The sequence below is a fragment of the Oncorhynchus tshawytscha genome, unplaced genomic scaffold (assembly GCF_018296145.1).
Source record: "Oncorhynchus tshawytscha isolate Ot180627B unplaced genomic scaffold, Otsh_v2.0 Un_contig_2903_pilon_pilon, whole genome shotgun sequence".
In the NCBI taxonomy this organism is placed as follows: Eukaryota; Metazoa; Chordata; class Actinopteri; order Salmoniformes; family Salmonidae; genus Oncorhynchus; species Oncorhynchus tshawytscha.
The window spans coordinates 87,501-100,707 of NW_024609804.1; the positions used below are offsets into that span (position 1 = coordinate 87,501).

A 13,207-nucleotide genomic window follows, 5' to 3' on the forward strand; every position below is an offset into this window, starting at 1 on the left:
GTGTGTGTGTGTACGTACATACGTGTCTGTGCGCACGCGTGTGTGTGTGTGTGTGTGTGTGTGTGTGTGTGTGTGTGTGTGTGTGTGTGTGTGTGTGTGTGTGTGTGTGTGTGTGTGTGTGTGTGTGTGTGTGTGTGTGTGTGTGTGTGTGTGTGTGTGTGTGTGTGTGTGTGTGTGTGTGTGTGTGTGTGTGTGTGTGTGTGTGTGTGTGTGTGTGTGTGTGTGTGTGTGTGTGTACGTGCGCACCTGTGTGTGTGTGTGTGTGTGTGTGCGCGCGTGCGCGTGTGTGTACGTGTGCACGTGACGTGTGTGTACGTGAGTGTGTGAGTGTGTGAGAGTGTGAGAGTGTGAGTGTGTGAGAGTGTGAGAGTGTGAGAGTGTGAGAGTGTGAGAGTGTGTAGTATAGTGCAGTATTCTCCAGTGAGATGAATGTAAGGGTTGGACTGTAGTCCGTTCTGGGCAGTGAGGGTCTGTCTGGAGTGGAACAGAGCGAACAGGGGACATTGAGATATATTGGGTCGTGGCAAAGGAGAGAGTCGACATGAAATACAAGTGGTATTTCATTCAAATACCCCAGGGGTCCTGCTATTCCTCTAGACCACAGTGGCAGCTGGTTTACACACGGATGTCCAACAGGCAAACAAGGTGTGTGGACTCTGGACTGTCAAATCACTCCTGGATACGAAGTGACATTAATCCCTCCACGAAGTGCCATTAATCCCTCCACGAAGTGCCAATGTAGGAAGCAGAGGAGCTGTGCAGTGTGTCTGTCCTCCATGATATAATCTGCTGCAGCATTAGAATGATGATTGAGCTCCTTATTCAACACGTGCCAACTCTGCCATGTTTATAAATGGAGCAGATCCCTCCCTGCTCGGGGTATTGGGCGCGTGTGTATGTGCGTGTTATCACACGTGCTTACGTATAAGTGTGTGGTTGTCTTGTGTAATGTGAATGAACTGATGGACCTTGCAGCCTGTCCTGTGCTGACCTTAGACACAGGTTTGGGTCCAAATGGCACCCTATTCCCTACATAATGGCACCCTATTACCTATATAATGGCACCTTATTCCCTATATAATGGCACCCTATTCCCTATAATGGCACCCTATTCCCTATATAATGGCACCCTATGCCCTATATAATGGCACCCTATTCCCTATATAATGGCACCCTATTCCCTATAATGGCACCCTATTCCCTATATAATGGCACCCTATTCCCTATATAATGGCACCCTATTCCCTATAATGGCACCCTATTCCCTATATAATGACACCCTATTCCCTATATAATGGCACCTTATTCCCTATATAATGACACCCTATTCCCTATATAATGGCACCTTATTCCCTATATAATGGCACCCTATTCCCTATATAATGTCACCCTATTCCCTATATAATGGCACCCTATTCCCTATATAATGGCACCCTATTCCCTATATAATGGCACCCTATTCCCTATATAATGGCACCCTATTCCCTATATAATGGCACCTTATTCCCTATATAATGGCACCCTATTCCCTATATAATGGCACCCTATTCCCTATAATGGCACCCTATTCCCTATAATGGCACCCTATTCCCTATATAATGGCACCCTATTCCCTGTAATGGCACCCTATTCCCTATATAATGGCACCCTATTCCCTATAATGGCACCCTATTCCCTATATAATGGCACCCTATTCCCTGTAATGGCACCTTATTCCCTATATAATGACACCCCATTCCCTATATAATGGCACCTTATTCCCTATATAATGGCACCCTATTCCCTATATAATGGCACCCTATTCCCTATATAGTGCAATACATTTGACCAGAGCATTATGAGCCCTTATGAGCCCTGGTCAAATGTAGTGCACTATATAAGGAATAGGGTGCTTTTCCCCTCCGGTCCACTAGGGTGCGATGGTGGAGAAGAGAATTCTGGCACGTGTCCACAGCAGGTTCATCGTGTCACTGGCCTACGCCTTCCAGACCAAGACTGAGCTCTGTCTGGTCATGACCATCATGAATGGAGGAGACTTGAGGTAAGATAGCTTGCTCCTATTGGGTGGGTGTAGGGAGGGAGGAGACCTGAGGTAAGATAGCTTGCTCCTATTGGGTGGGTGTAGGGAGGGAGGAGACCTGAGGAAAGATAGTTTGCTCCTATTGGGTGGGTGTGGGGAGGGAGGAGACCTGAGGAAAGATAGTTTGCTCCTATTGGGTGGGTGTGGGGAGGGAGGAGACCTGAGGTAAGATAGCTTGCTCCTATTGGGTGGGTGTGGGGAGGGAGGAGACCTGAGGTAAGATAGCTTGCTCCTATTGGGTGGGTGTGGGGAGGGAGGAGACCTGAGGTAAGATAGTTTGCTCCTATTGGGTGGGTGTGGGGAGGGAGGAGACCTGAGGTAAGATAGTTTGCTCCTATTGGGTGGGTGTAGGGAGGGAGGAGACCTGAGGTAAGATAGTTTGCTCCTATTGGGTGGGTGTGGGGAGGGAGGAGACCTGAGGTAGATAGTTTGCTCCTATTGGGTGGGTGTGGGGAGGGAGGAGACCTGAGGAGGATAGTTTGCTCCTATTGGGTGGGTGTAGGGAGGGAGGAGACCTGAGGTAAGATAGTTTGCTCCTATTGGGTGGGTGTGGGGAGGGAGGAGACCTGAGGTAAGATAGTTTGCTCCTATTGGGTGGGTGTGGGGAGGGAGGAGACCTGAGGTAAGATAGTTTGCTCCTATTGGGTGGGTGTGGGGAGGGAGGAGACCTGAGGTAAGATAGTTTGCTCCTATTGGGTGGGGTGGGGAGGGAGGAGACCTGAGGTAAGATAGTTTGCTCCTATTGGGTGGGTGTGGGGAGGGAGGAGACCTGAGGTAAGATAGTTTGCTCCTATTGGGTGGGTGTGGGTGAGGTAAGATAGTTTGCTCCTATTGGGTGGGGGGGAGGGAGGAGACCTGAGGTAAGATAGTTTGCTCCTATTGGGTGGGTGTGGGGAGGGAGGAGACCTGAGGTAAGATAGTTTGCTCCTATTGGGTGGGTGTGGGGAGGGAGGAGACCTGAGGTAAGATAGTTTGCTCCTATTGGGTGGGTGTGGGGAGGGAGGAGACCTGAGGTAAGATAGTTTGCTCCTATTGGGTGGGTGTGGGGAGGGAGGAGACCTGAGGTAAGATAGTTTGCTCCTATTGGGTGGGTGTGGGGAGGGAGGAGACCTGAGGTAAGATAGTTTGCTCCTATTGGGTGGGTGTGGGGAGGGAGGAGACCTGAGGTAAGATAGTTTGCTCCTATTGGGTGGGTGTGGGGAGGGAGGAGACCTGAGGTAAGATAGTTTGCTCCTATTGGGTGGGTGTGGGGAGGGAGGAGACCTGAGGTAAGATAGTTTGCTCCTATTGGGTGGGTGTGGGGAGGGAGGAGACCTGAGGTAAGATAGTTTGCTCCTATTGGGTGGGTGTGGGGAGGGAGGAGACCTGAGGTAAGATAGTTTGCTCCTATTGGGTGGGTGGGGAGGGAGGAGACCTGAGGTAAGATAGTTTGCTCCTATTGGGTGGGTGTGGGGAGGGAGGAGACCTGAGGTAAGATAGTTTGCTCCTATTGGGTGGGTGTGGGGAGGGAGGAGACCTGAGGTAAGATAGTTTGCTCCTATTGGGTGGGTGTGGGGAGGGAGGAGACCTGAGGTAAGATAGTTTGCTCCTATTGGGTGGGTGTGGGGGGAGGAGACCTGAGGTAAGATAGTTTGCTCCTATTGGGTGGGTGTGGGGAGGGTGGAGACCTGAGGTAAGATAGTTTGCTCCTATTGGGTGGGTGTGGGGAGGGTGGATACCTGATGGGGATAGTTTGCTCCTATTGGGTGGGTTGGAGGGTGGAGGAGGAGACCTGAGGTAAGATAGTTTGCTCCTATTGGGTGGGTGTGGGGAGGGAGGATACCTGAGGTAAGATAGTTTGCTCCTATTGGGTGGGTGTGGGGAGGGAGGAGACCTGAGGTAAGATAGTTTGCTCCTATTGGGTGGGTTGGGGAGGGAGGAGACCTGAGGAAAGATAGTTTGCTCCTATTGGGTGGGTGTGGGGAGGGAGGAGACCTGAGGTAAGATAGTTTGCTCCTATTGGGTGGGTGTGGGGAGGGAGGAGACCTGAGGTAAGATAGTTTGCTCCTATTGGGTGGGTGTGGGGAGGGAGGAGACCTGAGGTAAGATAGTTTGCTCCTATTGGGTGGGTGTGGGGAGGGAGGAGACCTGAGGTAAGATAGTTTGCTCCTATTGGGTGGGTGTAGGGAGGGAGGAGACCTGAGGTAAGATAGCTTGCTCCTATTGGGTGGGTGTGGAGAGGGAAGAGACCTGAGGTAAGATAGTTTGCTCCTATTGGGTGGGTGTGGGGAGGGAGGAGACCTGAGGTAAGATAGTTTGCTCCTATTGGGTGGGTGTGGGGAGGGAGGAGACCTGAGGTAAGATAGTTTGCTCCTATTGGGTGGGTGTGGAGAGGGAGGAGACCTGAGGTAAGATAGTTTGCTCCTATTGGGTGGGTGTGGGGAGGGAGGAGACCTGAGGTAAGATAGTTTGCTCCTATTGGGTGGGTGTGGAGAGGGAGGAGACCTGAGGTAAGATAGTTTGCTCCTATTGGGTGGGTGTGGGGAGGGAGGAGACCTGAGGTAAGATAGTTTGCTCCTATTGGGTGGGTGTGGGGATGGAGGAGACCTGAGGTAAGATAGTTTGCTCCTATTGGGTGGGTGTGGGGAGGGAGGAGACCTGAGGTAAGATAGTTTGCTCCTATTGGGTGGGTGTGGGGAGGGAGGAGACCTGAGGTAAGATAGTTTGCTCCTATTGGGTGGGTGTGGGGAGGGAGGAGACCTGAGGTAAGATAGTTTGCTCCTATTGGGTGGGTGTTTATTGTAAAGCATCTTGTAAAGCATCACTCTAATCTAATCTATGGTCAGGTATCATATCTACAATGTGGATGAGAACAACCCAGGGTTTGATGAGCAGAGGGCCTGTTTCTACACAGCTCAGATCATCCAGGGTATGGAGCACCTGCACCAGAAGAGAATCATTTACAGAGACCTCAAACCTGAGAACGTGTTGTTGGATAATGAAGGTAAACACACACACGCACACACACACACACACGCACGCACGCACGCACGCACACACACACACACACACACACACACACACACACACACACACACACACACACACACACACACACACACACACAGTACATAGTTTCCTACAATACCCTTTACAACTTAAGTCAATTTACTCTAAACACTAACACAGGACATGGGTCGACACTGACGTATCCTGGGCTGCTAACAATATCTCTGACGTTTGTTGGAGGTGTGTGTGACATTGTGGTCTTGATGTTTGCTCTCTCTGTCTCAGGTAACGTGCGTATCTCTGACCTTGGTCTGGCCGTGGAGCTGGAGGACAACCAGACCAATATCAAAGGTTACGCCGGGACTCCAGGTACACTACCACTTCCCTTAACCCACCTGTACAGTACAACTCACTGTACTGTCCCTGACAACTCACTGTAGTGTCCCTGACAACTCACTGTACTGTCCCTGACAACTCACTGTACTGTCCCTGACAACTCACTGTTCTGTCCCAGACAACTCACTGTAGTGTCCCTGACAACTCACTGTACTGTCCCTGACAACTCACTGTTCTGTCCCTGACCCCTGTCCTTACATGTCCCCTCCCCTCTCTCTGACCCCTGTCCTTACCTGTCCCCTCACCTCTCTAGCCCACCTGTCTTTACCTGTCCTCTCCCCTCTCTATCTAACCTGTCCTTACCTGTCTTCTCCCCTCTCTATCCCACCTGTCTTACCTGTCCTCTCCACTCTCTATCCCACCTGTCTTTACCTGTCCTCTCCCCTCTCTATCACATCTGTCTTTACCTGTCCTCTCCCCTCTCTATCCCACCTGTCCTTACCTGTCCTCTCCCCTCTCTATCACACCTGTCCTTATCTGTCCTCTCCCCTCTCTATCACACCTGTCTTTACCTGTCCTCTCCCCTCTCTATCCCACCTGTCCTTACCTGTCCCCTCTCTATTACACCTGCACCTACATGTCCCCTCCCTTCTCTAGACGCCTGTACTTAACTGTCCCCTCTCCTCTCTATCCCACTGGTCCTTACTTCCCTGGCAAATAAAGTGGGGGTCAATAGTAGATGACTATATACTGTATATGGGGTATAGGGTGCCGTATGAGACGTAGACAGAGGACACTACTGTTCCCTTTGACCTCTTCCCGTCAGGGTTCATGGCCCCAGAGCTGCTGAAAGGGGAGGAGTATGACTGGTCAGTGGACTACTTCACCCTTGGGGTCACGCTGTATGAGTTCATCGCTGCCAAGGGACCTTTCAGAACCCGAGGAGAGAAGGTGACTTCTACCTTCCTCTCTTCCATCTCTTCTTCTCCCTCCTGTCCTCTTCTACCTTCCTCTCTTCCATCTCTTCTTCTCCCTCCTGTCCTCTTCTCCCTTCCTTCTCCTTCTTATCCCTCTCTCTCTCTTCTCTCTCTCTCTTCTTCTCTCTCTCTCTCTCTATTCCGTACTATCCTCTCTCTACTGTACATTCTCTCTCCTTCTGTCCCTCTCTCTCTTCTTCTCTCTCTTTCTCTTCTTCTCTCTCTCTCTCTCTATTCCGTACTATCCTCTCTCTACTGTACATTCTCTCTCCTTCTGTCCCTCTCTCTCTTCTTCTCTCTCTCTCTTCTTCTCTCTCTCCCTCTCCTTCTGTCCCTCTCTCTTCTTCCCTCTCTCTCTCTCTCTTTCTCTCTTCCATACTATCCTCTCTCTACTGTACATTCTCTCTCTCTCTCCTTCTCTGTCCCTCTCTCCTTCTCTCTCTGTCACTCTCCTTCTCTTTCTCTCTCTCTCCTTCTCTGTCTCTCTCTCCTTCTGTCTCTCTCCTCTGTGTGTGTCTCTCTCTCTCTCTCCTTCTCTGTCTCTCTCTCCTTCTGTCTCTCTCCTCTGTGTGTGTGTGTCTCTCTCTCTGTCTCTCTCTTGCTTTCTTCAGTCACAGCTCACCTCTGTCTACCTCCGTTCCATATGGAGTGCACTACTTTAGACCAGAGCCCTATGGTCCTTGGTCAACAGGAGTGCACTAAACAGGGAATATTGTGCCATGTGTGACGCACACAGAGGCTTGACAGAGGTAACGCTAATGAATTATGTACTGGGTGGGGCTGGTCAGGTGTAACCTAACCTAGGGCTAACACATAGAGTTAGTTAGAGGGCATTAAAGAGGTACATAGAGGAACATTGACATAGAGGTTTGGATATATGTGCCTTCTGTCCAACTCTATGGGCTGTCATCCATTCAGGTGGAGAACAAAGTAGTAAAGAAGAGGATTCTGAACGACCCCGTGGCCTATCCGGAGAAGTTCAGTGAGAAAGCCAAGTCCATCTGCGAGGCGCTGCTGTGCAAGACGGTGGACCAGAGGCTGGGCTTCAAGAATGGGTCCTGCGACGAGCTCCGAGCGCACCCCTTCTTCAGCGAACTCAACTGGATGAAACTGAACGAAGGTGCGGCCTGCATCACTGGGGCTACGTTCAAAATGGCACCCTATAATCTGTTAGCCCTGGTCTAAAGTAGTGTACTATATAGGGCCCTGGTCTTAAGTAGTGCACTATATAGGGAATAGGGTGCCATTTGGAATGGAACCTGCTGCATCACCTTCTGCTCTTATGTGTCGTCATGGTCCAAGGCCGTTTTAGAAACGTGGAATCATCAACGATGTGATTAACAAAAAGAGATGAGACAGTCAGGAAGAGGAGCCACCAGTACATCTGAATGATAAGACACACATTACCCAATATACACACATTACCCAATATACCCACATTACCCAATAAATACACACATTAACCAATATACACACATTACCCAATATACCCACATTACCCAATAAATACACACATTACCCAATATACACACATTACCCAATATACCCACATTACCCAATAAATACACACATTACCCAATATACACACATTACCCAATATACCCACATTACCCAATAAATACACACATTAACCAATATACACACAGTACCCAATATACACACAGTACCCAATATACACATTACCCAATATACACATTACCCAATAAATACACACATTACCCAATATACACATATTACCCAATATACACATTACCCAATATACACATTACCCAATATACACACATTGCCCAATATACACACATTACCCAATATACACACATTACCCAATATACACACATTAACCAATGTACACACATTACCCAATATACACATTACCCAATATACACATATTACCCAATATACACACATTGCCCAATATATACATTACCTAATGTACACACATTACCCAATATACACATTGCCCAATATACACACATTACCCAATATACACACATTGCCCAATATACACACATTACCCAATATACACACATTACCCAATATACACATATTACCCAATATACACACATTGCCCAATATATACATTACCTAATGTACACACATTACCCAATATACACATTGCCCAATATACACACATTACCCAATATACACACATTACCCAATATACACACATTGCCCAATATACACACATTAACCAATATACACACATTACCCAATATACACATATTACCCAATATACACACATTGTCCAATATATACATTACCTAATGTACACACATTACACAATATACACATTGCCCAATATACACACATTACCCAATATACACACATTACCCAATATACACACATTGCCCAATATACACACATTAACCAATATACATACATTACCCAATGTACACACATTACCCAATATACACACATTACCCAATACATCCTTTGATTAAATCTTATTCAAACCCATAATAACCAAAGCAGCTAAACTTAATTTCAAACTGTAAATCAACACAACTGACATGTGGCCAGTTTCCCATAATCAGTCCCATGACTGTCTAGATGTGGTGTTGTGTTCCTCAGTCCCATGACTGTCTGGATGTAGTGTTGTGTTCCTCAGTTCCCCATGACTGTCTGGATGTGGTGTTGTGTTCCTCAGTCCCATGACTGTCTGGATGTGGTGTTGTGTTCCTCAGTCCCATGACTGTCTAGATGTGGTGTTGTGTTCCTCAGTTCCCCATGACTGTCTGGATGTGGTGTTGTGTTCCTCAGTCCCATGACTGTCTGGATGTGGTGTTGTGTTCCTCAGTTCCCCATGACTGTCTGGATGTGGTGTTGTGTTCCTCAGTTCCCCATGACTGTCTAGATGTGGTGTTGTGTTCCTCAGTTCCCCATGATCAGTCCCATGACTGTCTGGATGTGGTGTTGTGTTCCTCAGTCCCATGACTGTCTAGATGTGGTGTTGTGTTCCTCAGTTCCCCATGACTGTCTGGATGTGGTGTTGTGTTCCTCAGTTCCCCATGACTGTCTGGATGTGGTGTTGTGTTCCTCAGTCCCATGACTGTCTGGATGTGGTGTTGTGTTCCTCAGTCCCATGACTGTCTAGATGTGGTGTTGTGTTCCTCAGTTCCCCATGACTGTCTGGATGTGGTGTTGTGTTCCTCAGTCCCATGACTGTCTGGATGTGGTGTTGTGTTCCTCAGTTCCCCATGACTGTCTGGATGTGGTGTTGTGTTCCTCAGTTCCCCATGACTGTCTAGATGTGGTGTTGTGTTCCTCAGTTCCCCATGATCAGTCCCATGACTGTCTGGATGTGGTGTTGTGTTCCTCAGTCCCATGACTGTCTAGATGTGGTGTTGTGTTCCTCAGTTCCCCATGACTGTCTGGATGTAGTGTTGTGTTCCTCAGTTCCCCATGACTGTCTGGATGTGGTGTTGTGTTCCTCAGTTCCCCATGACTGTCTAGATGTGGTGTTGTGTTCCTCAGTTCCCCATGACTGTCTAGATGTGGTGTTGTGTTCCTCAGTTCCCCATGATCAGTCCCATGACTGTCTAGATGTGGTGTTGTGTTCCTCAGTTCCCCATGACTGTCTGGATGTGGTGTTGTGTTCCTCAGTTCCCCATGACTGTCTAGATGTGGTGTTGTGTTCCTCAGTTCCCCATAATCAGTCCCATGACTGTCTAGATGTGGTGTTGTGTTCCTCAGTTCCCCATGACTGTCTAGATGTGGTGTTGTGTTCCTCAGTTCCCCATGATCAGTCCCATGACTGTCTAGATGTGGTGTTGTGTTCCTCAGTTCCCATGACTGTCTGAATGTGGTGTTGTGTTCCTCAGTTCCCCATGACTGTCTGGATGTGGTGTTGTGTTCCTCAGTTCCCCATGATCAGTCCCATGACTGTCTAGATGTGGTGTTGTGTTCCTCAGTTCCCCATGACTGTCTGGATGTGGTGTTGTGTTCCTCAGTTCCCCATGATCAGTCCCATGACTGTCTAGATGTGGTGTTGTGTTCCTCAGTTCCCCATAATCAGTCCCATGACTGTCTAGATGTGGTGTTGTGTTCCTCAGTTCCCCATGACTGTCTGGATGTGGTGTTGTGTTCCTCAGTCCCATGACTGTCAGGATGTGGTGTTGTGTTCCTCAGTTCCCCATGATCAGTCCCATGACTGTCTGGATGTGGTGTTGTGTTCCTCCGACAGGGATCCTGTTGCCTCCGTTTGTTCCCGACTCCAAGACGGTCTACGCCAAGGATCTGGACGCCGTCGGAGCTTTCTCAACAGTGAAGGGAGTCACCCTGGATGACCCCGACAAGGAGTTCTTTGACGAGTTCGCCTCGGGGAACATCCCCATTCCCTGGCAGGAGGAGATGATCGAGACGGGGATCTACGGGGAGCTGAACCTCTGGGGGGTCGGGGGGGCGCTGCCCAACGACCTGCGCAGGGAGAGCATCCTGGAACAGCCCCCGAAGTCCTCCACCTGCTGCCTGTCATAGATCAGAGGTCAAGGGATAGGGAACATGGAACTCTTTGGTTGCGTTCCCCTGCTCAGACGTTGCATGCATCAACCAATGGCTGCGTGCCACATCATCGACCGTGGCATCGACTGACAGATAGCTATAACATATAATGTGGTTAGCTGATACTGTAAGTAAAATACCAATCCAGGCGTTGTCAGATCTGGCAGGCATCAGCAACGCCTGGGCACGGGACGCGCCCTTTATGAATATCATTACTAGGAAGGATATCATTGGCCGGCCGAGTGGAGGAAGTAGTCTCGGGCCAATGGCAGAGACGTGGTCACGAAGGAGGCGGGTGGATTTAATGGATTGGGATGGGTTGTAAAACGATGGAATGTTTATTTAGTTTATTATATGTTATGTATTATATGTTATGTTTTATTATGTTTATCAAAATGAACAGGTTAAAAAAGATATCTACACCTGTTTCTTCTCAGTGAAGAATCATTCTTTTCTTGCTACTACGGCAACTGGTGAAATGCACCATTTATTGTACTTCACCAAAGAGACAGAATAGTGTTTTAACAGCCAGCCACTATGCCGAGAAAACTAAATACAGTCACTGTAATGTTTTATTTATTATAACAGAACTATAATTGCTCTGTTTCTGTTTTACTTGTTTGTCTTTTGCTGTTTTTGGAATGTGATGTCATCAATGCTGTGTGTGTGTGTGTGTGTGTGTGTGTGTGTGTGTGTGTGTGTGTGTGTGTGTGTGTGTGTGTGTGTGTGTGTGTGTGTGTGTGTGTGTGTGTGTGTGTGTGTGTGTGTGTGTGTGTGTGTGTGTGTGTGTGTGTGTGTGTGTGTGTACATATACATGTAAATATATGTATTTAGATAGATAGGGGAGAACTCATCACTTGGTTTTATCTGATTGTCATGTGCAGTGACTGTAGCTCTCTCTGTCCCCTCTCTCTTCACACTCCATCCGAAGTCTCTCAGATATACATCAGTTTAATGACAGATATAAATCCAACTAGCATCCAGTATTTTATGTCTCTGTTCTACTGTATATTCTTATGCTCCACAAGGTCTTTTCAAATTACGGTCAGAGGCCTGTGGGTCCTGGTCAAAAGTAGTGCACTATATAGGGAATAGGGTGCCATGGGTCCTGGTCAAAAGTAGTGCACTATATAGGGAACAGGGTGCCATGGGCCCTGGTCAAAAGTAGTGCACTATATAGGGAATAGGGTGCCATGGGCCCTGGTCAAAAGTAGTGGACTATATAGGGAATAGTGTGCCATGGGCCCTGGTCAAAAGTAGTGCACTATATAGGGAATAGGGTGCCACTTGGGATGCATAATCCAATATGGAGTTACAGCAATGTTGGTTTCTTGATAATAAATACTGATATTACATTATAAACCCTGTAAGGCGTCACTCATAATCACTCAATACAAATTCATATCAGTAGATATGTGTGACATATCAGTATAGATATGCGAGACATATCAGTATAGATATGCCTGATAGATATGCCTGACATATCAGTATAGATATGCCTGACATATTAGTATAGATATGCCTGACATATCAGTATAGATATGCGAGACATATCAGTATAGATATGCCTGACATATCAGTATAGATATGCGAGACATATCAGTATAGATATGCCTGACATATCAGTATAGATATGCCTGACATATCAGTATAGATATGTGTGAAGAAAACTGTGAGTATGACATATTTTCAAATGTTCTTGTTGCACCACGGGGAATGAGTTGGTTAGGTGGGGTCTGCAGGGGGTGATTTTTTCTTGCTTTTTCTATATTGTACAATATATTATATTTATTATTATCTTTATTGTATAATATACTATATTGTTTAGGTTGCTTTCCCGAGTGCTAGCACTCTGATTCCAACACAGGAACCTCTTGTTAAGCAGGGTTTTATGAATTCCTGTGCATTTGTTTAAATACAAAATGGTCTGTCTATATAGAACTTGAGAAACTGTAAATGACTGTTTAATTATACCATAGAAATCATCATGCTTATTCATTAAAATAAACATTTTGACAGAAAATAAATATGTAATGTAGGCCTATTGTGTTACTGCAATGAGTTGATGTCTGATTACCTACAGTGTACTGGCATTTTCTCTCTATGTGAAACTGATGGATGGATGGATGGGCTTATGGGTGGTAGATGGGTTTATGGGTAGTGGTTGGGTTTATGGGTAGTTGATGGGTTTATGGGTGGTGGTCGGGTTTATGGGTGTTGGATGGGTTTATGGGTGGTTGATGGGTTTATGGGTGGTGGATGGTCTTATGGGTGGTGGTTGGGTTTATGGGTGGTTGATGGGTTTATGGGTGGTGGATGGGCTTAT

At 47.3% G+C, this 13,207-nt stretch overlaps 1 protein-coding gene across 1 annotated transcript in view; it reads left to right on the top strand.

Moving 5' to 3' along the window:
• Positions 1-11,590, top strand: part of grk1a (G protein-coupled receptor kinase 1 a) — a 14,679-nt gene extending 3,089 nt beyond the window's left edge. Inside the window, 6 exon segments of the mRNA XM_042318390.1 lie at positions 1,914-2,041; positions 4,906-5,063; positions 5,354-5,437; positions 6,231-6,355; positions 7,300-7,501; positions 10,565-11,590. Of these exon segments, the coding sequence (XP_042174324.1) occupies positions 1,914-2,041; positions 4,906-5,063; positions 5,354-5,437; positions 6,231-6,355; positions 7,300-7,501; positions 10,565-10,857 (990 nt within the window). The 3' untranslated portion in view covers positions 10,858-11,590.
• Positions 11,591-13,207: the final 1,617 nt, after the last annotated feature.